We start from the raw sequence: 26178 nt of genomic DNA on the forward strand, positions 1-26178 counted from the left end.
TTTTCACTTTCATATGGACACTATCTTTTAAGAAAAACACTGACAAACTGTATGTGTCTGGTGGAGACTGATTAAGGGGACAAAGAATTCAAAACCATTGGCAAGCTGCAGGACTGCAGGATGTTTAACCGGAAGTAGGAAAATCCCAGAGGAATGTGCCAGCTGTTTGCATGGGAGGAAAAGCAGTCCTAACCACCTCAAGGAGCAAAGTCGGGACTCCCGGTGGCTTCAGCGGCTGAGACTCTGCAATCCCAGTGCAGGGGGCCCAGATTCGATCCCTGTTCAGAGAGCTAGATCCCACATGCCAAAACTAAGATTCAGTGCAGACAAATAAATAAAAGGAGCAGTATCGGAGCAGAACCAAGTTTCTAATCCTAGGGTTAGTCATTCAGTCGTGTCCGACTCTTTGTGAGCCCACCAGGCTCCTCTGTCCATGGGATTTTCCAGGCAAGAATGCTGGAGTAGGTAGCCATTCCCTTCTCCAGGGGATCTTCCCGACCCAGGGACTGAACCTGGGTCTCCTGCATTGCAGGCAGATTCTTAACCATCTGAGCCACTGGGGAAGCCCCAAGTTTCTAATAGTTGGGGGCATATTTTTGACTAAGTAAAGACTCTTGTGGAGATAAATGAGATAATGCATGTAAAACGGCTTTTAAAGCTGCCACCACTGAGGACAATTATTTCTAAAAATTCGAAAAGTCTGAAATCTGAATGGACAAATTTCACCCAGTTTGACCCCCGATTATTTCAGATGTTTATGGAGAGGATGGTACCTCATTAACAAAAAGAATTGCCATGTTCTTCAAAGCATTTCATTCCTTATCTCAGAGTGACTTATTTTGTATCTCTGAGTCTGGCTCAATGCTTGGCACAAAGTAGATCAAAGTGCAAAGAAGAAAGGAAGGAAGAGGTGAGGGAGGTAGGAAGGAAGGGAGAAATGAATAAATGATACTAATCTAAGCATTTTCTGTTCTCTTTATGATTTTTTCCCTCCCACTCCCTTGCCCATTCATTTTTCAGTCTCCTCCTGCCTGGATTTCTCACACACACTACTCTAGTTCTCTGCCCACATCTCCCTCTTCTCTCCCGCTAGATTTGAAGACGATTCCTTCTCATCTCTGAAGGGCATGTTATTGTCTGGTTACGCTCCTCAGCTAGGGGCTTCATCTTGCACTTCAGAAAATCAAAGTGCAAGTGGTGGATTTTTCCCAAACGTTTTAATTCATGTACTGCATTTTCTAGGTTTCTGCACTCTTTGGATTTTTTTTTCTTTTAACTTCAAAGGCCTAGTGAGTGAAGGTGTTTCCAAATACTGGTTGAAAGGTACTCTCACGGTGATCTCTTCCATTTCAAGTGTTTTAACCATCACCTCTAAGTGTTCACTGTGGTCCAACGTTTCACAACCAAACAGCTCCCTGGATTCTGTCTCTGAATCTCCCCAGTAAGAAAAAAGTGGCCTTTGTCAAGATCCCATCGTTTGCAGTAAGCAAACTAGCTACCTTATTCCTTACTCATCAGATGGAACTCTAATGCTCACCTCCCAGAGGTTGTGCAGGCTAAAGGAGAAAAATCTATGAGAAATCTATCAAGTGTTAGTTTTTTGTTTCCTATCCTTTGCTTACTGCCACCTAATTCAGGTCTTCATTTCCTCTCAATTCAAAAATGCATTAGAAAGGACTCCCCTGGCAGTTCAGGGGATAAGACAATGCAGAGAGGGTAGGTTCTATCTCTGGTCTGGGAGCTAAGATCCCATATGTCTCTAGGCCAAAAAAACCAAAATACAAAACAGAAGCAATATGTAACAAATTTAATAAAAACTTTCAAAATGGTCCACATCAAAACAAACAAACCAAAATCTTAAAAAAAAAAAAAAAAAAAAAGATGCATTTTCTGCTCAACTATTCTCCCTCGCTCTAATCTCTGCCTCCACCTGCAACCTACTGAATATGCAAGTGCCAGAATGTTCTTCTAAGTCTCAGGCTATGTTGCTTTAAGGGGCTTCTCTGGTCGCTCATACAGTAAAGAATCTGCCTGCAATGCAGGAGACCAGGATTCAGTCCCTGGGTTGGGAAAATCCCTTTGAGAAGGGAATAGATACCCATTCCAGTGTTCTTGCCTGGAGAATTCCATGGTCAGAGGAGCCTGGTGGGCTATAGAGTCCATGGACTCAAAAAGAGTTGGACACAACTGAATGACTAACACTTTCACTTTCATGTTGCATTTAAAATGCTTAATAGCTACCCCTGACTAAGAAATAGAATCTAAACTTCCAAGCACTCATTCTGAAACCTTCCCTGGTTTAAGGTTAAGAGCTGTGACACCCTTTGTCCTTCCAAACAACCAGGACTCTTCCCATCCCTGCCTGGTCTGGCTTCACTTACTGAAAGCCTACTTACCCTTCTAGACCAGTTTAAATGAACACGCTCCTAGCATACCCCTCAAAGAATCTTTCTAAACCCCTCAAAGAATCTTTCCCTGCTGGAACTGCCAGTGTTTGCTTTCTACTTCTATTACAATGTCATCTCTCCTGATAGACTGTACATGACTTGAAGTCATGGATTGAACCCCAGCCATCTTTATGTTCATCATAGAGCTTAGCACCAGGGTTTACACATAGTAGACACTCAAAGTTACATCTAATGATAGATTCTTGAATTTTTTTTTAATGTCACTAGGTGCATCCACTAGCATCCTGTCAGTTGCTATGGCAGCTAAAAAAAGCCTTGCCCTTGTCCCTGACTAAATAAACAAAATATTGTTGAGCTCACAAAGCAACCATGTAAGAGCAATGTGTAAGAATCTAGGAGACACTGCTTTGGGAAAGACCTGCAGGGTGTTTCCTTCATTCCTTCTCCTGGAAAGTAAAAAAAGAGGAAAGGAACAAGAATCTATGATTACGTGCTAAGTTCTTAGTTCACTCGGTGTCTACACAGCTGTGTATAAAGACCTTTGAAGGGCTTTGTGCACATTTTAAAATTTATAACTTGCTTTAGAAATGACAGAAGCATAAGAAATTTTATCTTGGAATAAATACATTTGCTAAAAGTGAGGCCAAATACATTGCACAATTGATCTCAAAGTATTCTAATTTTAGGTCTAGCCACAAGAGAAAAATGTTTACCATGGACAAGAAAACATGGTTTTCTCTCTGGTTAGCAGAATGTAGGGCATCGACTCTAAAAAGACAGCTTAATCAACTTACAATGTATTTTTCAGGTTATTTCTATACTATCCACAACCTAAGTTACTGAATGTTTAGAATTACAAAAAAGCACAAAAGGACTCTGTGATGTCCAGAAAGCACATGCCAAGTAGGTAGGGATTAGAGGTGGGATGAAGAGGTGGCTGGGTTAGTGGAAAGAGAGGATGGAGGGACATGAGGATGCTCTCAGTGAGTCTTTGAAAGTTCACACTGAGATCAAGTGCACTGCTGGCTGAAAAGGCTGGGAAACGAACTGAGACCCACTGAGTGTCCTCAGATGTGAGTCAGAGCTCTCAGGCCCAGGTCCTGGACACTGATCTACAAAACAGTCTAAGAAGAGGTATGGGTTAATGACTACAGCACTGAAATAAAAGTCTGTATTTTCTGACTTCCAAGAGCTTGTGAACAACAAACAAAAGAGGGAAAAGACTGATTTAGCTGCATAGGAGATGGCTAGGGTTCACTCTGATTTGAGGTCAGAAGGCTGGCATTTCAGACTTAGAGCAAAAGCACATTTTCAGAACTTTTTAAAAATTACTTCATTCCTGACATAAGCATGAACCTTAAAGGGTACTTATATTTGCCTTTGAATAAGCACAAACTATTGAAAAAGGAAATGGCAACCCACTCCAGTATTCTTGCCTGAGAAATTCCATGGGCAGAGGAGCCTGGTTGGCTATGCATTCCATGGGGTCACAGAATCAGACATAGCTTAGCTACTAAACAACAATAGAGCAGGTACTATCTGACATGCCCCATGGGTGTTAAAATATTTAAAGGGCTCTTGTATAATTATGTTTTGAGTTTATACAAATAAAACTTTAATCAGTACCACAGACATACTGCAGAAATTTCTCTTCACACTGGATGTTTGTTAATATAAATGATTTCCCCTCGTTGAGTACATATCTGAACATAGAACCTGCCTTGAAAATTGTAGGGTTTGCATCATGTAAACTGTCTCTCTTGTCCTGGCACCAGGGACCTCATTCTGCTATCCCACTGGCTCCAACCCTCTTTCCTTCTGGCCATGTGATTTAAGTGCACACATACTTTGAAATTGTTTCTTTTCTTATTTCACCATCACATAACCTGCTACCACCTTACATCAATGATTTCTGTTAATTACTGTAGGACAGACAGCAACTTGACACACCAAATTAAAGCAATCCATGCCCAGGCGTAAAGGAAAGATCAAATGTCCCATCCCTTCCTCTCCCCCTCCCTTACTCTCAAACAAGCAAATCTGTAACTCTCCCAGACAGTCACTGTTTAAATAAGCAAATGAATGAATATCTGAAATCAGGAAATGTAACTAGGCAATTAGTGGAAGGTGAGGCACAGTGATGAGGATGAAAATTCTGGGCACTGGGCGGGGTGAGAAGCCTTCATGACACCCTTGCATCACACTGCTTGCACTGGAGCTCCTCCATGTTCCTCTCACCAGGTTGCAAGGGTGTATCAAGAACATCTGCCAATGTTGCAGATTGATTCTGGAGAGGAGTCTATGGGGAATGGTAGATAAAGGGGGAAAACCCCCAGAAGTGCAGGGGTTTAACGTCTGAGGGTGTTCAGAACACTTTATAATTGTGATCCCATTGAATGCATTTAAAACAATTAAGTCTCTTTTATAAGGAAAGCCAACAGTAGGCATTATAATGTATCCATTCTCTATATACTGCATTAGTTTTTAATCTGCAGTGAGGCTGTCTCTGCAAATCGGTCTTAACTTCTTATCTTTACTGTCTCTAATCTGGTTGTAACATCTGTCGTTTTTATTCTTCCTCTGAAAGATAGATTCTTTTCTCTCCCTCTCTGAGTTGTGAATTGTATTTATTTTTGCCTCAGAGTTGAAGAATAGTTTCTGAGATATAATCCTTTTCTTCACTTTCCTAACATCTCCACTGAGAACTACTCTTGTGTTCACAGCCAGATTGAAGGACACGTTTGGTCGCATTTTGAGGTTTCCAAAGATGACTCTTAGCTCCTCTTGGCCAAGCTCTTCTTGACTCAGCGCTCCTCTTGGCTGCTGCCGGTACGGACAATGGTATGGACGTTGCCATTTACAGAGAAGGCTAGTGGGCCCTCGAGTGAACTAGTGACTGGCCCGAGCCTGGGGGCCCCAGCTCTCCCGGCAGGAAGTCACACTTAGCAGGAGAAGGTCTAGATTCAGCCCTCGGGGACCGGCGGGAGCGGGGGTGGGTTCCTGTGGCCAGAGCCCCGCCTCCTCCCCCTCGGTCACCGCGGACCCCGCCGGCTGCGACCACGCCGCCTCTAAGGACTGTGATCGCGGGCGCGATCCCAGCACTACCAAACCTCCCCGACGTCCTGCCTGCCCGGAGGGGGAGCCTTTATACCCCGATTCGCCGCACCAACTGGCCTCGTCGGGTTGCATCTGAGGTGACCCTCCCCTATCAGTAATTACAATCAGCTTTGGGGTCTGGTGGCGGAGCCCACCTTGCCGGGAGTGGGGCAGCCAGGGCAGGGCTCGACTCCACGAGGAGGGCCGGCGGGCGAGAGTCCCAGGAGGTGCTAAAGGTGAGCCAGGCACCGGCCCGGGGATGGGCGCTGGGGTGGAGGGTAAGTGGGCGGGGCCGCAGAAGAGCCGGGGAGGTGGGGCGCCAAGAGGGTGCGGGCACCGGGCCGGGCGCGGAGAGGGGGCGGGGACGCAGGGAGGGGGCACGGGAAGGGGGCGGGGCGCGGGGCGGGGCGCGGGGCGGGGCGCGGGGCGGGGCGCGGGGCGGGGCGCGGGGCGGGGCTGGGGCGGGGCTGGGGCGGGGAGGGGAAGTGGGCGGTGCGCCCCGGGAAGGGGGCGGGAGAAAGGGCCCCTGGCGGCGGCGGCGGCGGCGGCGGCGGCGGCGGCGGCGGCTGAGGACCGGAGAGCGCGCGGTCTGGCCAGACGGGATGAGCGGAGCCGGAGCGGCCGGCTCCGTGCGCGGGCTGCGGGTGGACGGGCTGCCTCCGCTGCCCAAGAGCCTGAGCGGGCTGCTGCACTCGGCGTCGGGCGGCGGCGCGTCGGGGGGTTGGCGGCACCTGGAGAGGTTGTACGCGCAGAAGTCGCGCATCCAGGACGAGCTGAGCCGCGGGAGCGCGGGAGGCGGCGGGGCGCGGGCGGCGGCGCTGCCCGCCAAGCCCCCCAATCTGGACGCCGCGCTGGCCCTGTTGCGCAAGGAGATGGTAAGGGAGGTCCGCGGGCCGGAGCTGGGGTCTTTCCCAGCCGGCCTCGCCGCTCTGGGAAAGTTCGCCGGAAGTCCCCGCGCGTCTCAGGCTCTTTGGCCCCAGGCGCCGACGCCGAAAGTGGGACGCTGCCCTCTCAACTACCCCGTTTTGCTTGTCCTCTCTGTGCCCACTTTTGGACCCTCGCCCAGGGAGGTACCCCTTTTAAAAGGAAGCTTTCTGGAGACCCGGCGCTCCTCGTGCGGCCCCAGTTGGCTCAGAGACCCTGGAGGCGCGGCGTGGGGCTGGCGCTTGGCCTCGGGCCGGGGGCGTCTGGTCACCCCTCCCCAGCGGGCAGCAGATCTCCCGGGGTCGGGGGGCGGCCTTCACTGCGCCCGCGGGGTTAAGAGCTGTGTGCGATTGTGTTTTCCTGTCCTGAAGAGGACAACTTTTTGTCCTCGCGAGTGTAGACTGCGGATTGGAACAGCCCTCGCCCCCTCCCCCCGGCCCAGGGCGCGTGCAGAATCGGATTACAGCGGCGCGGCTCCGGCCCGCAGATGCCGGGAAAGTGGCTGCTCGCCCTGACAGTCTCCTCGTGGTGGCTGGTTCCCCAAGCCCGCTAGAGAGGACTGGGGCGGTGGCGTCCTCGCCGTGTGGGTGAAGTCCATGTGGGTTCTTCAGGTTGTGCCTGGGCTGCAAACAATGGGGCTAAATTTTTCTCGGTCCTTGGGAAGTATGTTAGCTGTTCGTGGACTAGGACTAACGAGTTAGGGTGAAGCCAAAAGCAGCTCAAGGGTCTCCAGCTTTCTCCAGGCTTAGGCCAGCTCAGAAGAGAACAGAAAAACTTCCGTCTAACGCTCCTGCAGGCCTCTGATCACCTTTCTTGGCCCCTCTCTCTGTTTAGAATTTGCCCTTTCCTTTTACCTAATGCAGATTCCCCCCTCTCCTGGCACAGGTAAATACTTTATTAAGGAAATCTAATATATGAAAACTTTTTCTCCCGCAAAATAAATTGGCACCCAAATTTATTATAGGAATCCTTTAAATATGCATTTAGTGTATTAAGATATTATGTAGAAAAATTCAGTTTATGCATTTCTTTCGGGAAAATATCTGTCCTGAAAACTAAGAATTAAATCTAGAAAAACAGCGTTAACACCTTTTCAGCAATTCAGTATTGTCTTCCCACTCTGGCTGCCATTGAAGTGATTTCCAGTTCTCCCTGAGAAGATTTTCTAAGTTTCTGACAGAATGACTTAAATTTCAAGCCAACTGTTTTTATTTATTAATCACCATTAATCAACACCAGCATTCCACAGCTGGTAAGCTGTGTTTTCATTAGATAAGCCTACACCCAGTATGTTTAGAGTCTGAACTTGGATGCAACATAAATAAAGAGGGTGAAATAGGAAGACTCATCCTGGTTAATTTATGGGACCAGAGACAGGAAAACCTCAGGCCACTCCCCTTGTGAAACTCTCTCTACTTTATAAACATGCTCTGGAGTCTTGCACACTCCCAAGTTACCACTTGGGAGTAACCATGCTGTTCCTGAAAGTGTTTTTCCAGGTCCCTCCTGGTGCAACTAAAGTACAGTCACAACCTTCTAATTATGCCCTGGACCAGAGCTCTCTCAACCTATCTGAAACGCAAGAAAAATAAACAGCCGTCTTAGGTCTGTCTGATATTTAGCTGAGATAAAGACAAAACATGGCTATAGGCCTTGACAAGTCCCTTTCAAGAAATGTCACAGGGTCTTTAGGAGTACTCTGGTTTACTTTGCCTTTTTGAGATTTACTAACCTAGGGCAGTGGGGTCTGAGTGGTTACTTCAAACTGAGGCTCCCGTGGGGGTGGGGGTGGGGGTGGAGGCTTGCAAGATTAGAGTTGAGAGTTTGTGCTTGAATTATCTGCCCAGTAGTCTGTGTTGATCTATTGAATTTGAAGGCCTTAGGTCACATCTGTGCTCAGGGAACCAAGAAGTCCTGGCTGAATGTAGTTAGTTCCTTTTTAAGAAGTCATATAGGAGCACAGAGCCGCAGTAGTGCCAAAGCCCTCAGAATGGGACTGCATTTTAAGAAGAGAGCGGGTGATAGAAAATCCAGACTGACGTGCACTCCTGTTGGAATCGGGCAGGCGTGGACATTCTGATTGAGAGGATGGGTTGGGGCCAAGTGGGCTGAGGAAAGCTTCGAGTAGCAAAGGAACAGGTAAAGCAGGAGAACTGACTTTGAAGAGTTAATGTGAAAGCAGGGTGCTTAGAAGGGCGAGGTGGCTGAGCTTGGGAGGTACTGGAGATGTGCTCGGAGAGATGAGAGCCTGGGGACCCGGAATGTGAAACGAGAATCACATGGGAGACACTTCATTGAAATAGAATCCACAGGACTTGCTGGGTACATATCAGAGTCAGGATGGTGATGATAAGGAGCCAGAGATGACTTTTTTAAAAATAATTTTATTTGTTATTTATTTTTGGCTGTGCCAGCTTTTCTCTAGTTGTGGTGAGCACAGGCTACTCTCTGGTTGCAGTGAGAGGTCTTCTTATTGTGGTGGCTTCTCTTGTGGAGCACAGGCTCTAGAGTGCTCAGGCTTCAGGAGTTGGGGCACGTGGGCTCAGTAGTTGCAGCTCCTGGGCTCTAGAGCACAGGCTCAGCAGTTGTGGTGCACAGACTTAGTTGCTCTGTGGCATGTGGGATCTTCCTGGACCAGGGATTGAACCCAACCTGTGTCTCCTGCATTGGCAGGCATTCTTTACAACTGACCCACCAGGGAAGCCCCCAGCAATAACTTAAGTTTTTTAATGGAAAGTGCCCCTAAGCAAAGCAATGAATAATTACAGTCGAGCTTCCCTGATGGCTCAGTTCAGTTAAGTCGTTCATTCGAGTCCAACTCTTTGCGACCCTATGGACTGCCTGCCCCATGCCAGGCTTCCCTGTCCTTCACCAACTCCTGGAGGTTACTCAAACTCATGTCCATCGAGTTGGTGGTGACATCCAACCATCTCATCCTCTGTCATCCCATTCTCCTCCTGCCTTCAATCTTTCCTAGCATCAGGGTCTTTTCCAATGAGTCAGTTCTTCACATCAGGTGGTCAAAGTATTGGAGTTTCACCTTCAGCATCAGTCCTTCCAATGAATAAATATTTAGTGATTTCCTTTAGGATTGACTGGTTGGATCTCCTTGCAGTCCAAGGGACTCTCAAGAGTCTTCTCCAACATGCTTCTTCAAAAGCATCAATTCTTCGACACTCAGCTTTCTTTGTAGTCCAATCCTCACATCTATACATGACTACTGGAGAAATCATAGCTTGGATTAGACAGACCTTTGTTGGCAAAGCAATGTCTCTGCTTTTTAATATGCTGTCTAGGCTGGTCATAGCTTTTCTTCCAATGAGCAAGCAAGTCTTGTAATTTATGGCTGCAGTCACCATCTGCAGTGATTTTGGAGCCCCCAAAAATGAAGTCTGTCACTGTTCCGTTGTTTCCCCATCTATTTGCCATGAAGTGATGGGACTGGATGCCATGATCTTAGTTTTCTGAATGTTGAGTTTTAAGCCACCTTTTTCACTCTGCTCTTTCATTTTCATCAAGAGGCTCTTTAGTTCTTCTTCCCTTGCTTCCATAAGGGTGGTGTCATCTGCATATCTGAAGTTGTTGATATTTCTCCCAGCAATTTTAATTCCAGCTTGTGCTTCATCCAGCCTAGCATTTCGCATGATGTACTCTGCATATAAGTTAAATAAGCAGGGTGACAATATACAGCCTTGACGTACTCCTTTTCCTATTTGGAACCAGTCTGTTGTTCCATGTCTAGTTCTAACTGTTACTTCTTGACCTGCATACAAATTTCTCAGGAGACAGGTAAGGTGGTCTGGTATTCACATCTCTTTCAGAATTTTCCACAGTTTGTTGTGATCCACACAGTCAAAGGCTTTGGCATAGTCAATAAAGCAGAAATAAATGTTTTTCTGGAATTCTGTTGCTTTTTTGATGATCCAGTGGATGTTGGCAATTTGATCTCTGGTTCCTCTGCCTTTTCTAAATCCATTGAACATTTGGCAGTTCACGATTCACATACTGTTGAAGCCAGGCTTGGAGAATTTTGAGCTTTTACTTTGCTAGTGTGTGAGATGAGTGTAATTGTGCAGTAGTTTGAACATTCTTTGGCATTGCCTTTCTTTGGGATTGGAATGAAAACGGACCTTTCCCAGTCCTGTGACCACTGCTGAGTTTTCCAAATTTGCTGGCATATTGAGTGCAACACTTTCACAGCATCATCTTTCAGTATTTGAAATAGCTCAACTGGAATTCCATCGCCTCCACTAGCTTTGTTCGTAGTGATGCTTCTTCCTAAGGCCCACTGGACTTCAAATTCTAGGATGTCTGGCTCTAGGTGAGTGATCACACCATCGTGGTTATCTGGGTCATTAAGATCTTTTTGTATAATTCTTCTGTATATTGTTGCCACCTCTTCTTAATATCTTCTGCTAAAATATATATATATATATCTCTATCTGTCTTCTGCTTCAATCTCCTGATGGCTCAGTAGTAAAAAATCTGCCTGCCAGTGCAGGAGACATAGGTTCGATCCCTGATCTGGGAAGATCCCACATGCTGTAGAGCAACTAAGCCCATGTGCCATGACTATTAAGCCTGTGCTCTAGACCCAGGGGGGCTGTAACTGCTAACTCATGCCACAACTCCTGAAGCCCGTACGCTCTGGAGCCCGTGCCTAGCAACTAGAGCAGCCACTGCAGCGAGAAGCCTGAGCACCATAACTAAGAAAGTAGCCTCTGCTCGCTGCAGCTAGAGAGAAGTCCTCGAGGCAAAGAAGACGTGCACAGCCATAAATACATAAACAAATAATATTTTAAAAATTACAGTCCTAGCGCCTGATCACTTTACTATTTGGGCATATCTCCTGGTAGGCACAGTGTAAATGTTTTCTGTACATCATCTTGTTTGATTTTTATAGCTTCTCCACGAGATAGATACCGAAAGTCTACATTTTAAAAAATAGGATTCAGAATTTAAGTAGCTCACCTAAGGTGACAAACTCAGCCAGACCTGTCTAGCTCCAAGACCCTGTTAAATCATAGGGTTTTACCACTTTGTGGGGGCACACATTGCAAGTATTTTCTAGGTCAGTGTATATTAAAATGTCTTGTCTAACTCCATGGGGTGCCATTATATGGCAGTAATAACTTTGGTCATTCATCATTGGGAAAGTGGTCATCACAGCAGTAAGGGAGTCAGGAGAAGTGGCTGCCTGTCGGGGAAGGTGGTTTGGGTTGCATCAGTGGAAGAGTATGTTAAACGTTTTAGAACGTGGAGCCGGAGGCTGGCAGAGCCTGCAGGTGACTGATTGACAGATGGTCAGGGCAGAACACGGGGGAGCTTGTGTTGAGGGGTGCCTATGTGGGTGACGCCCTGCTCTGCTTTCAGAGTCCTGATGTCCACTTGAGTTTCAGCACTTCCTGTGCTAGTAATGGGCTTGCTCTGAAGTTCTGTGCCATTGTGAGCTCGCTTCCCCTCCCCCAGCGAGCCCATTTGGAGAGCTGTGAGGGTCAGACAGATGCTTTTTACCCTTTAGAACTGAAAGCATCCTTTAAAACAAGAAGTTCAAATTGGTTTCCCCCCCTCCCCCCAACCAACATCAGAGAGTATATTTGGATTGTATCAGACAGATGTTTCCCACATGTCTGCTGGTTATAAAGTGCTATGGAGGATACAGGCCTGAGCTAGGATATAGGGCTGAACTATCTAAGTGTTAAGGAGCTTATAACATCTAGCAGAGGTGGGCGTCTTTACAGGAATACGACTGCTGTAGTTTAGACCGTGTGTCATTTTTCATGTCTGAAGACTTTATTAGTAATAAGGACTCAGTTTGAACCAGCTCTTGCAAAAGGAGAACCTCATGGGGCTGGATGTGTACGGAGGCAGACTAGAGCCACGGTTGGTGGGGAACCCGGGAAGGCTACTGTATTCTTCTTTACCCTCCTTTTTTCCCCCTACATTTTGGAATGTGACTGTCGACAGTGCCCACACTCCCAGTTTCAGCCATGCTTCTTACTGCTACTTTGGAAATAACTGTGTGGAAGAATTCCAGTGGGCCCAGCTTGGGGGGGTCTGGACAGCTATTGGTGACTGAGGCCGAGATGGTGTTTTATTTACTAAGGTGGTGTGACTGTGTGGATGGGGCGCAGGGCTGGGCATCCCTAAAAGAAAGAAGAGTTTGCAGAAATGAAGCAGCGGGCTGCTGCTGGACAGCCAAAATATCAGATATCTAGTATTTTCTTAACATTTTTAATTTTTTAACTTTTTATTTTATATTGGGGTATAGCCGATGAACAAAACACTGTTGTGATAGTTTCAACTGAACAGTGAGGGGACTCAGCCATACATAAACATGTATCCATTCTCCCCCAAATTCCCCTCCCATCCAGGCTCCCGCATAACTCTGTCACATATGACAGAGTTCCGTCTGCCATACAGTAAGTCCTTGTTGGTTATCCATCTTAAATATAGCAGTGTGTACATGCCCATTCCACAGTCCCTCACTGTCCCTTCCCCTCATTCTCCCCATCCCCCCACCCCACAGCCTTAGTTTCTTCTTTAAGGCTGTTAGTGTTTTTTCTGTTTTGTAAATAAGTTCATTTGTATCATTTTATATTTCACATATAAGGGATGTTGGGTTTGCCTGGTGGCTCAGACAGTGAACAATCTGCCTGCAATGCAGGAGACCTGGATTCCATCCCTGAGCTGGGAAGATCCCCTGGAAGAGGGTGTGGCAGTCCACTCCAGTAATGTTGCGTGGGAAGTCTCATGGACAGAGGAGCCCCGAGGGCTGCAGTCTAGGGTCACAAAGTGTCAGATACGACTGACTGACCAACACTTCCACTTTCTTTTAAGGGATGTCATACGATATTTCTCCTCTGTCTGCCTTCCTTCACTCAGTATGACAATCCCTAGGTCTGTCCGTGTTGCTGGAAATGGCATTATTTTGTTCTTTTTAATGGCTGAGTAATACTCCATTGTGTATATTCCACATTCTTTTTTCCCCACATTTTCTTTATCCGTTTCTCTGTTGATGGACATCTAGGTTGCTTCCATGTCTTGACTATTGTAAGCAGTGCTGCAATGAACATTAGGGTGCATGTATCCTTTTGGATCATGTTTTTTTCTGGATATATGCCCAGGAGTGTGACTGCAGGGTGCTATGGTAGCTCTATATTTAGCTTTTTAAGGAAACTCCATACTGTTCTGCATAGTGGCTATACCAATTTTATTCCCTGCAGACCTCTTTCTGGATAAAAATACTTTGGCCTCAAGGGCCCCACAGTTTGAAAGATTTTTATCTGGTATGCTGACAGACTAGCTTGGCTCAGAGGATCTCTGTTGGCATTTCACACCCTTGCATGTGGTTGAAGGACACACTTGACTCTTAGGGTCCCCAGGGATCCTGGCACACATCTTTCCTTACAGGGTTCTTCAGAGACCACTGCCCAGTAGCCCTGTAAGTTTAGTCCATCAAGCTCAGGTCCTCAGAAGCGTCACATGAAAGTGTAGAGACTGAAAGAGAGCCTTAGTCCTGGGGACGGGAGATGGCAGATCTCTGAGGATTCTTGAGTTCCACTTCTCAAACCATCAGCAGCACCTTTCTAAATAGTAACTTTGAAAACTCCTTGCCTCTTTCTTTTTTTAAAAATTATCCAGTAGTTGCTTTGGTTACCCACCTGTGAGTGGGAAGTTGTCCACACAGAACTTTTGAGTTTCTGAACTGCAATGGTTTGGGTGAAGAATTGAATCTGAGAAGAAAGATTTGATTCCTGAGAGCAGCAACACTTAACTTTCCCGCATTTTAGTTCTTCAGTTGCTAAGTTGTAAGTTGCCAACTTTTTGCGACCCCATGGACTGCAGCTCGCCAGGCTTCCTTAGCCTTCATTATCTCCTGGAGTTTGCTCAAACTCAGGTCCATCTAGTCGATGCTGCCATCCTACCATCTCATCTTCTGTTGCCCCCTTCTCCTCTTGCTGTCAATCTTTCCCAGCACCAGGGTCTTTTCCAGTGAGTTGGCTCTTCCCATCAGGTGGCCAAAGTATTGGAGCTTCAACTTCAGCATCAGTCCTTCCAATGAAAATTCAGAGTAGATTTCCTTTAGGATGGACTGGTTTGATCTCCTTGTGGTCCAAGGGACTCTGAATAGTCTTCTCCAGAACCACAATTTGAAAGCATCATTTCTTCGGCATTCAGCCTTCTTTATGGTCCAACTCTCATATCTGTACATGATTACTAGAAAAACCATAGCTTTGACTGTATGAACCTTTGTTTGTTGGCAAAGGGATATCTCTGATTTTTAATATGCTGTCTAGGTTTGTCATAGCTTTTCTTCCTAGGAGTAAGGGTCTTTTAATTTTAGTTGAGACAACACTTAAATGACTGACAGCCTTGTACGGTCAACTAGGAACTAGGAGACGGGCATGAACTTGAATAGCCCAGATCCCCGCAGAGTTCAGTCTTTACCCTACATGAGACAACAGGTCTCAGAGAGGGGGTTTGAGTCTAAATGGGCTTATGGTTGGAGGTCCAGTCTCAAGTCAAGCCCATGCAGTGCCATCTGGAGTAAGAATGTTAGCTCCCAATGCAGGATTCTTGGTTGGCCTTGGTCAAAGGAGGCTGGGGATGGCCACTGGCCTTTAATATTGTGTGGACACCAACCTTTTCTCTTGCTTTTTATGTCAGTTGTCTAAAAAACACTAGACACTGGCATAAAGTTTTCTGTTTGTTGTCCAAGAACTTGGTTTCCTGATTTTTAGCTTCAGATTTTCTTCCTTTACTGAATCTACTCTCGCAGAGAGGCAATTTCAATTAGGTATCATTCAAGAAAATGACAAAATGCAAAGTAACCTTCAAATGGGTGTTGAATTCCCATGTGTCATTAGTTAAGTCATGGTTTTTCCTCTAGTCCCGCTTGATTTTTAGAATCAACTGCATTCATGTCTGGATTCATCATCTTAAGTAATGAACTTTCAGGCCTTTGACACATCCTTGATGAATGGTCCACTGTTTGTGGTCCCAGAATTGAAGGATTGGAAGGAAAGCATCCCATTTCCCTTCTCTGCCTTCTCCCTTGCAATTTCATTTTCATAATTTTTAAAAATTTCCTTGCAGAAATAGTCACCCAAGGGAATAACAGTACTTATACAGGAATATCTTTTGCAGTGATATATAGTAATATTCTATAACGATAATATATAACAGTGATAGAATATTAATACAATTGTTGAAAAGAATGGGAAACTATGTAAATGAACATAGGTGTTCAAGGTTTGGAAAAGTAAATTACAAAACAGTACATAAGTACATTTGTATGTGCATTGTGTCTTGAGGCAGGTACGCTAAACAGCTAAAAGTGGATATGTTTAGAACAGTAGTTCTTAAATTATGATCTGAGGACACCTATGGGTTCCCAGATCCTTTTGTGGGGGTGTCCATAATTAGGTGGTGGTCATATGGGCAAATGTGATTTTCCAAAATAGTACCTAAGGAAATGTTTCAATATTTGGAGGGTCTACATTCAGTGAATCAATTTTCCACATTTTTCGTATAACTAATGCTTGGTGCATGGTTAAAAGATCCATTCAAAGTGCAAGACTGGTGGATTTTAATGAAACAGTGTTAAAAGCTCATTGGCATAGTTTCAAGTTCCACACTGGAGCCAGCCTAAGGATAGTGCTAAACAAGAATATCCACTGTTAACTTGCAAGGTGGTTTAAATACTCCTTTTCCCCAAGTACATATCTGTGTGAGGCCAGGTTTATTTCAACTAAAAAGGCATGTTATGAAGGATCAAGTACAGAAAAATATAAGCCAGACATTAAAAAGATTTCTTATACAATCTCACTTATAAAAATGTGATGTATGTTAGCAGTGGGTATAGTGTTTTTGAATGGCTTTATATGACAGTTTCTTAATTTTCATTTCTAATAAGGTAACTATTGATAGGTATAATTTACATAAATAGGAGCTCTTTGGGGCCCTCAGTAATTTTAAGAGTCTAAAGGGGTCGCAAGACCAAAACACTTAAAGATTGCTGCATTAGGACAAGAAATTAGGGAAGACTGTAAAATTATGAGCCATTGAATTTTTAATACAGTTGGAATGTTTTATTTTTGTAATTGGGAAAGCCAGTAAAGGAATATGCAGACATGTCTTAAAGACAGTGGTCAGTTGCTTTTTTTCTTTTTCCTTCTCTGCACAGGACAGAATGAGAGGAAATGGCTTTGTGGGTTCAGCCATTATTGCAGGTTAGAGATGGACAAGGATGTCTTCACTAGCACCGCTGAGCTGCAGAATGGGCTCCATCCATCAGCGTGGGTGCCTTCAGGGGTAGCAGCTGGTCTGCTTGCTCTCTCTGAGTTACCAGGGCTCTTCTGAGGCAGTCCTCAGTTCGGTGGGGCTGCAGCGTTAACAGGAGATGAGGTTGACGGACGCACACCCGCTGGGGAGGAGCCGAGTGACTGATGGAAGCCTGCTTAGGCTCCAGCCCAGAATCACAGTTCACCTGGGAGCTTGGAGTCCTGCAGGAGTATCTCCAGCCAGCTCAGGCAGCTTAGCTTGTAGCTCTTTCTTTGTTAGATCAACACCGATGAAGCTTTTCTCTTTGGTCTTCTTTTTTGAAACAGTATGCAGGTCAGTGTTCTTCTGTCAACACATCCTTTATTCAGAAATCAGGTTATGATCCATTAAGTCACTGTGATCTTTATTACATTCCAGTCCTGCGGATGCATACTAGACACTCATTAAATTTGGGGCATTTACTAATAGTATTGTCTAAAATAAATTTACAAGCCATTTATTATGTTTTTAAAAGTTCTCTCATTATGAATTAATACATATTCATAGTAGAAAATCTGGAAAACTCAGAAAGGTGAAAGTCAAAGTGTTAGTCACTCAGTCATGTCTAACTCTTGTGACCCCGTGGACTGTAGCCCACCAGGCTCCTCTGTCTATGCGATTCTCCAGGCAAGAATACTGGACTGGATTGACATGCCCTTCTCCAGGGGATCATTCCCAACCCAGGGATCGAACCCGGGTCTTCTTCATTACAGGCAGGTCCTTTCCTATCTTGGCCACCAGAGAAAATTCGGAAAAGCCAATGATAAGAGTCACTTGTGATCTCAGCAGCTTGCTGCCCCCAGGACATGGCGCCCTCTTCCAGTCTTGTGAACCCTACCGCCTGACTACAGCCCTCTGCTCTTAGTGAAGGGCCTGCATCTTCCAGGGCTCAGTTTCCTAATGGTATCAGAATCCACACCTACCTCACAGAACAAGGAGGTGGATTACCTATTTGTGTACAGCTGAGATTTTCTACTCCTGAGTCATTAGCAATGAACTGGTTAGCTGGTTAAAAATTATGTGATATTTTAAGGCTTTTGATAGACATTGCCAGTGAGTCCTCCTGAGAGATTTTACAAGCATGCAGCCCTACTAGCAATGCACATAAGTTATATACTTTATTATAACTAGTTTTTAAAATTAAGAGTAACATGCTTGTTGGAAAAAATTTTTTTTAGCAGTACAGAAGGCTGTAAATATCCAGTCCCACTTTCCAGAAGTAAATTCTGCTCACGGACATTTTCTCTTCTAGTTAGAAGCTTGCATGTGTGTATGCATAATGTATAAAGTGAGGTCCTACTCAGCATACTATTCTGTACCTTGGACTTTTGTGCCTAATGGTGTGCGTTGGTCAGTGTCCTACTCTTGTACTTAGAGAGCTGCTCTTTTAAATAACTGCCTGGTTTTTATTGTATGTGTGTGTATGTTTAGTTGCTAAGTCATGTCTGACTCTTGCGACCCCATGGACTGTTGCCCACCAGGCTCCTCTGTCCATGGGATTTCCCAGGCAAGAATACTGGAGTGGGTTACCATTTGCTTCTCCAGGGGATCTTCCCAACCCAGGGATCAAACCTGGGTCTCCTGCATTGCAGGCAGATTCTTTACCACTGAGCCACTACAGAAACCCTTTTATTGTATGACTATAATATAATTTTTTCAGTCAAGTTTCTATCATCCGTTATGTTTCAAACTAAATGTTCACCCACCAGACTTTTTCTGCATCTGTCTCCATATTTTGGGGCCTCCTGTTCCTGATTCTATAGCTTAACTTCAGACGCATACATTCCTTGTACCATGTAAGGTGGGGTATTTTTCATCTTATGGTTGAGGAATCACAGTAGTAGGAAATAGTGGACTGGCAGGGGAGAAGCTCATTGCAGAATGACCCCAGTGTGACCCCTGGGACTAAACTGTGCCTGCACCAGATTTACTCCCCTCCCTCCACCCTGGGCCCGGTTTCCTATATGGACCTGGGTACAAATAAGACCATTTCCTAGTATGTTTGTCTTGTTTTCTACTCATTGCTGTATTTCAGAAAAAGTTGCTTTTATGTCTCTTGAAAAAGAGGGACATAAAAGAGCTTCATATAAGCATGAGAATTACCCCCAACTTTTGTTTTTGGGCTTCCCTGGTGGCTTTTAGTTTCTTAAATAAAACAGATTATTGTTCTTAAGTATAATTTTTACTCCTAAAAACTTCCTAAAATTTCTCATGATGCTTTTTTCCAATCGACATTAATTTCCCACTACAGTTCTCTTTCATCTTCTAAGCCTCGTATCTTAATGGTAACATTTCTATTATCATCTAAAAGTCAGGTAGAACTTTCTCCCTAACATCACCCTCCAGGGATATTCAGAGACTTGGTGACCGGAAACCGAGTTGGGAACCACCATCCTGTCTGAGGTGTATACATGTGGCCAGCCCATTGTGAGTTCTGAAACCATTTTGAGGGTGGTTCAGGATTGTTTGGCCCTATTGTTGGGGATGCTGGGGATGCGTGAGCCACCTGTGTGTACAGCAAGCGGGGTGCGGGGAGCTCTGTTTGTGGGACACGTTCGGGAAGGAAGCAGGAAGCCTGAACAGAGAGAGGAAGGAGTCAGGCCAGCAGTTTAAAGCGTGGAGACGAGTGGCTTGCTCTTGATTGTCTCAGAGATCTATGACAAGGAGCTACAAATTACAGGGTCTAGGAATTCTGTACTTTTCTAAAATGAGGCTGTCTGAATTTTTCAACTGGGTTTTCAAGAAAGATCTGTATTTTCTGAATCCAGCTGTGACTTAGCACCTGTCCTTTAGGGAACACATCTCTAAGGGGGACGGGCTTCTGCAGTGGGATGAGGACAGAGGTGAGGGTTAGTGGGCTTGCTGAGGGCGTGTGCCCCTGTCTCTTCCCACTTTTTTTCTGGAAAGATGAGAAGTTCTTGTTCGTGGGTGATTTAATCATGTCCTAAAACGTTACTGCAGTTTAGTTCTCTTGGCCGGGTCTTCTCTGCTTCCCACACCCCCTGAGCCTCGTGGCCTCCTGTTGAGAGCCTGCTGTCTGTCCGTGCCTCCCAGCTGCTGGCTCTGCAGTGAGCACTCAGCAAGGAATCTTCATTTGTGTCGTCTCCTGTCAGGCAAGAGCTGAGTGCTTTTCTGATGATGTGGCGAGAACCGTGTGGCCTATGGCTTTCCCCAGGGGCACCTTGGGGTGGAGCCAGGGCCCTGTGGATCCCAGCACAACCCACTGCTAGGCCGCTTCACCACCAGATGTTCTCTGGGTGGGCATTGGGGTCTCTCTAGGTTTCCCTCAGTCACCAGTGTCTGAGTTTCCTCCTCAAGGGTCTGCACTGGGTGCTGAGGGACCCAAGGGGGAGGTGGGTCCATGCCTCCTGGGCATGTCCTCAAGTAGGAGAAGGAAGACCGTGTGCACCCACAGCAAAGGTAGAGAGTGATCAACGCCGTGGGACAGGCAGAGACGGTGAGGGAAGGTGAGGAGCACTGGTGACTGAGCCCATCCAAGTCAGAAGAGAGGAGGGGGAGATGGTGTTGCACTGTTAAAAAAATATATATCTATTTGTTGCTGCGCTGGGTCTTCGTTGCTACACGCGGACTTTCTCTAGTTGTGATGTGCAGGCTTCTTGTTGTGGTGGCTTCTCTTGTTGTGGAGCATGGGCTCTGGGGCACTAGGGTTTCAGTAGTTGAGGCTTGCAGGCTGTACAGCACAAGCTCAGTAGTTGTGGCACATGGCTTTAGTTGCTCCATGGTGTGTGAGATCTTCCTGAATCAGGGATCACGCCGTCGCTCCTGCATTGGCAGGCGGATTCTTAACCACTGGGCCACCTGGGAAGCCCGGGATGCAGTGGGAAGCGATTATCTTCCAATTTAAAAAAATAAATTAAAAAAAGGTAAGGAAAAAACTTGGAGAATTAAATAAAATGAATCTGATACTATTAAAAAAAAACACAAAAAACAGCCAGCAGACAGTCAGGATGAAGGGACCTCACTGACCGGTGGAGGAGGCACAGGGAGAATTCTTCCAGGTCACATTATTGGATGCCACCTAGGGATTTTCAGTTTACCTCTAGAAAATTCAAGTGAAAATGTTTAAACTACCTCAGCGGGGGAACAGGTGTCCTGGGTGGGAAGCTAGATTGCTCCTGTATGTATGTACTTAGCTGCTGTCCTCCTGGCTAATCTGGAGAGTTGTTGGTGAACCAGAGGAAGTTGAATCTCATAAGCCTGAAGGAGGCCCTGAGAAGCCAGGCTGTGGGTGTGCACATGTCTTGTGTTTAAATCCCTGTTAAATTAGTCCAAACCCTCGGCATCTGTCGGCTTGTGTAACAGGCGTGTATAGGGCTCTGCTGTATTCCTAGGTGGGTCAGACGTGGTTTCTAGGCCAGCGTTCCGCCCGATGACAAGGCAGCTTTGTGAGTCACCGGCTGCCACAGTGCAGAAAGATCCAGGTTATGATCCAACTCCCAGCCTAGCACGTCTCCCACATAGGCCTGGGAATGCCTCGGACACCTCAGCATCTAAGGAGGGCAACCTAGAGCCACACTCGGGGCAGCACGGCGTTGAGGGAAGTCAGAGCTCTACAGTCATCTGTGCCCACCTCCTGTCGCCCAGGAGAGCGGCAGACCTGGGCCGATAGCACATCACTCTACTACTCTTTCCTTTACAGTTTTGGGTTCGCTAGAGGGAAAGAACCCGCCTGCCATTGCCGGAGACAGGAGAGATTCTGGTTTGATCCCTGGGTCGGGAAGATCCCCTGGAGGAGGGCATGGCAACCCACTCCAGTATTCTTGCCTGGAGAATCCTATGGACAGAGGAGCCTGGCGGGCTGCTGTTCATGGGGTCACAAAGAGTCGGACAAGGCTTAGCAACTTAACAACAACAACAACAAAATAGCCAATTAACTTTTGAGAGTAGGATGCCTTGGGGCGGAGCATGCCTGGAGGCCGCGCCCTCAGCTTGCCTGAAGTCTCTTCCGGGGAACAGCTTCTTTAGAAGGAATTCTGGAATGATGGGAATCACGCCAAAAACGACAGGGCCTGCGTCTCTATCTGGGTCTTCGTTTGAGTGTCTTGGCCAACACGCCAGGTCAGTGCGAGTAGCTCCATTTCTGTGATCTGTTCAGCTGTACTAAAGAGGTCGCTGGTGAACAAGAGTGAGTGGTTGACGGTGTGAAGAGTGACCTGGAATTTAGTCTTGTCACCAGATAGCTTCTCTTGTGTAGAAAATATCATTGCTGGGTAATTATAAAGACTAAATCCTTTGACATGTTCTGTGTTTCTTTTAAAAATGTATTTGTTAATAAATATTAATGTTTGTTTTTAATAATTTTTAAAATATATTTTAATTTTTATTTTTTAAATTATTTAAGTATGTTAACACATTTACAGGAGACTTGGAAAATACAGAACAAGGTTACATATAGTTCCACTATCAGTTCAGTTCAGTCGCTCAGTCGTGTCCGACTCTTTGTGACCCTGTGAACCGCAGCACGCCAGGCCTCCCTGTCCATCACCAAGTCCCAGAGTCCACCCAAACCCATGTCCATTGAGTCGGTGATGCCATCCAACCATCTCATCTTCTGTCATCCCCTTCTCCTCCTGCCCTCAATCTTTCCCAGCATCAGGGTCTTTTCAAATGAGTCAGCTCTTCGCATCAAGTGACCAAAGTATTGGAGTTTCAGCTTCAATATCAGTCCTTCCAATGAACACCCAGGACTGATCTCCTTTAGGATGGACTGGTTGGATCTCCTTGCAGTCCAAGGGACTCTCAAGAGTCTTCTCCAACCCCACAGTTCAAAAGCATCAATTCTTCTGCACTCAGTTTTCTTTATAGTCCAACTCTCACATCTCACATCCATACATGACCACTGGAAAAACCATAGCCTTGACTAGATGGACCTTTGTTGACAAAGTGATGTCGCTGCTTTTTAATATGCTGTCTAGGTTGGTCATAACATTCCTTCCAAGGAGTAAGCGTCTTTAAATTTCATGGCTGTAGTCACCGTCTGCAGTGATTTTGGAGCCCCCAAAAATAAAGTCAGCCACTGTTTCCACTGTTTCCCCATCTATTTGCCACGAAGTGATGGGACCAGATACCATGATTTTAGTTTTCTGAATGTTGAGCTTTAAGCTAACTTTTCACTCTGCTCTTTCACTTTCATCACATACCACTATATATTACAATTATTTTTTAAGTATATAAATTAAGCTTTTTAGTTGGAGTTTTAATATCATACTCTCAAAAATTAATGGAATAAATATACAGAGAAGTAGAGGGATATAGTAGACCAGAAAAAGCACTGTGAACCAATTCAACATAATTAAGATTTATACAATTTTCACACAACAGTAGGATACAAATTCTATTCAAGTTCCCATACACTGTAAACTAGAAGACACTGAAATATATCCAGGGACATAAAACAAGATGCAAAGATTTCATGATCTAAAGGTATTGAAATCATACCGAGCCTGTTCTCATATCACTGTGGAATTATCTTAGACATCAGTATCAAAAGATATTTGAAAATAACCCACATATTTTCAAGTGCACTGTGACATTTACCAAGAGAGATCTTCAACTTAGCCATTGAAAGCCTCAGTAAAGTTAGACTGCAAAAAAAAAACACATTCCCTGTGTTTTTGCATATTCTTTCCCGTGCATCTTGAGTGCTTTAGCGTAGTGCTTGGTACATGGGAGACATTTGATTGCTATTTATTAAAATAGTTGATATTTCATTTAATCCTCCCAGCAGATTAAGAGAAATTATTTCATTTTTTCATCAACCAAGGCATAGAGATGATTAATAACTTGCTCGAGAGCCCAGAAGCAGAAGGGTGCAGGGCGAGTCTCCTGGCATCTGTTTAGAGTTTCCCATCTTGAGAGTCCTGGAGGTCAACTGCTCAGCAGCTTGCTTGGCGTCCCCATTCCCGGTGGCCCTAGACCTGGCCAGAGTTGGAATCTGTAGGCTTCTAAGGAGTGGTTCTCATGCGCTGGAGAGAGTGGCTGGACTGGTCTGGGTGGCGTTTCTAGGTGAATTAACCCTTTTCTCTGGGATTGATGAAAACGATGCATTTCCTGCCCTGACTGTTCTCTTCTCCCTGGGACGGGCCACTGGGGGAGGGAGGAACTTGAAGATAAATGTGTGACTTTGAAATGTTCTTTGTTCTGTTATCACTTGGGAAATAGTTCCCAGGGAAATCAGTAGAGGCCCAGGTCTTACTAAGGCTTATGTGGTTGTTCTCTCTGGGGAGTGACCCCACACAGCCATCTTAGGAGATGTCCTCTTGTCCAAAGGAGAGGGAGTCTGACTCCTTGTGAGTCTGGAGACCCAGCTGATTGGAGGGTGGGTGCTCCAGGGGGCAGCATATGACACTTCACTGCTGAGCTCCTGGTTCTGGCACAGAGACTGTTGCCTCAGGAAGGAGAGACCACATGGGCGTCTTCTCTGAATCTGATCGTAGCAGGAAGAGATGACACCTTTGCATCTTGGTGTCCAAAGTGAAGCTGGCTGGGGCTTTCAAAATGTGCAAGGCTGTTTCTCTGCAGGGCGGGCCGGATCGCCAAGTGATGTTTTGTAGGCTGGGCCTGCTGCCCGACAGATGCGATCGTTCCCTGACATGTTGGGTAACGTCTGAGGTGTGGGCATTGCATAATTAAGGTTTTCTCAAAACTGAAGAGCCAGAGCATTCGAGGGATGCTCTGAGTTGCTGGCCATATGGAAAGAACATGCTGGCACGGGCAGATTGCTGACAGAGCGCCACTAAGATGCCATTCCGTTGCTGACTTCTCGCTTTTTCCTCCCCACCCTCCCCTCAAGGTTGGCCTCCGACAGCTGGACATGTCCTTGCTCTGCCAGTTGTACAGCCTCTATGAGTCCATCCAGGAGTACAAGGGAGCCTGCCAGGCAGCGGCCAGCCCAGACGGCACTTACGCTCTGGAGAACGGCTTCTTCGACGAAGAGGACGAATATTTCCAGGAGCAGAACTCCCTCCAGGATGGGAGGGAGCGAGGCCCCCCGAGGGACCTGACGCTGCCTGTCTCCCCACTCCCCAGTGGTGACTGGATCCTGGAGTCCCTCTAAAGGATGCAGGAGGCAGGCCACTGTCAGCACGGCCTTCTCCTCTGTGGGCGGTCCTCAGGCCTGTGGGACTGGTGCTGCCAGCTTAATTTGCAGGCGGGGAGATGTGCCTTGGCGTGGGGGCTGTGGTCTCTTTGGAGGGCCACTTTCTGCTGAGTGATCTGGAGGTGGTGAGCCGTCTCCTCACACCCTGGTCCTGAGACCCTGTGGCCAAGGGTTTATACTGAGAGAGTAACCAGAGGATCCGTGGAGAAGACCTGCCGTATTCTGGGCAAGATGAAACAACTTGTATGTAGCTAGTTACTTTTCTATTGGTGGGGTTTGCCTCGAGTTTGCAGTGTGTGAGAGCTCATATTTCACTGCTGCCCTTCCTCAGGACCTTCTGCTGCCTTTCTTGCTGTTTCATGAACTTCGAAGCCACTTATTTGAGCTTTATTTATTTGTAAGCTGCATTACTAATTGTCCAGAGGACTCAGTAAAAACGCTGTACTGAGAAAGTAAACCTTTCAGGCCACACCAATCAAGAGACTTGCATTCTCTGAACCCATCCAAATAGTTTCTGTCCTTCTCTGTGCATCAGAGATGAATGGAAGACAGTACAGAGATACCTCGAGCTGGGGAACAAAACTGGGGCAAGCGATGTGTTGTATCTGTCACTGTAAGGTGGTGAACGTTTTTGGTTTTAAAGATTCTGGGTGTATGTTAGCTATAGTATGTTAGAAAGCAAACTCTTCCACTCAGAACAGTGATCACCTGAAGCCTTACTATATTTATTAAAATCTTTTATGAACACTTTACACTTTGTAGGTTAAAATTAAAGATAAAAGGCTGAACTATCTGTGGTTGTATATTATTTTGGTCTGAGTTACAACTCATCGACTTTCATAACTCAAATACATTGAATCCAATCAATGACTGAAAGAAAACTGCAGTTTCTTCACTTGCCATTAAGAATTCTGAAAGAAGCTTTGTTCCTCCCTTGGCCCATCCTTAAGGTTGTTTTATCAATAGACTGCAACATACTTAGGTCTCAGTGCTGTTCAGTCATTGCATACTCTGGACCCCTTGCTCCTCTTCTCTTTGGTGCAGTAATTGCTTATTAGCACCTTTTTTTGGGTCAGAGAGAGGAAGGAAAACTCACCATTGTTAATTAGCCTGTTGACAGCCTGTTATGCACACAACTCTGTGTCGGGAATTGGGGTGAGAGGCAGAGGAGGAAGAGTTCTGCTCTTGTTTCTATGTTGAAAATAGTCCTTGAAATGAGGGGTGGCAGTAAATTGCCTTTAGCATGTGGCCCCCTGGTGGGGAAAATTGAAAGCGGTTAAAGCCAGGTGAAGGAGAAGGGGGCGA

General features: G+C 45.9%; 1 protein-coding gene across 1 annotated transcript; it reads left to right on the forward strand.

Annotated features, from left to right (window-relative positions):
* The first annotated feature begins 6054 nt into the window (after positions 1 to 6054).
* On the forward strand, positions 6055 to 25661 carry FAM89A (family with sequence similarity 89 member A). Its single transcript, XM_065919852.1, has 2 exons — positions 6055 to 6379; positions 24568 to 25661. Exons 1-2 carry the CDS (start codon positions 6107 to 6109, stop codon positions 24829 to 24831), a joined length of 537 nt encoding a protein of 178 aa, XP_065775924.1. The 5' UTR covers positions 6055 to 6106; the 3' UTR covers positions 24832 to 25661.
* The last annotated feature ends 517 nt before the right edge of the window (positions 25662 to 26178 follow it).

The sequence above is a fragment of the Muntiacus reevesi genome, chromosome 2 (assembly GCF_963930625.1).
Source record: "Muntiacus reevesi chromosome 2, mMunRee1.1, whole genome shotgun sequence".
Taxonomy (NCBI): domain Eukaryota; kingdom Metazoa; phylum Chordata; class Mammalia; order Artiodactyla; family Cervidae; genus Muntiacus; species Muntiacus reevesi.

Excerpts from the sequence above, each read along its gene's own strand:
- FAM89A (XM_065919852.1), top strand. The coding sequence starts at position 6,107 with ATGAGCGGAGCCGGAGCGGCCGGCTCCGTGCGCGGGCTGCGGGTGGAC. Across the intron at positions 6,380-24,567 it reads CCCTGTTGCGCAAGGAGATG|GTTGGCCTCCGACAGCTGGA; the intron begins GTAAGGGAGGTC and ends CCTCCCCTCAAG.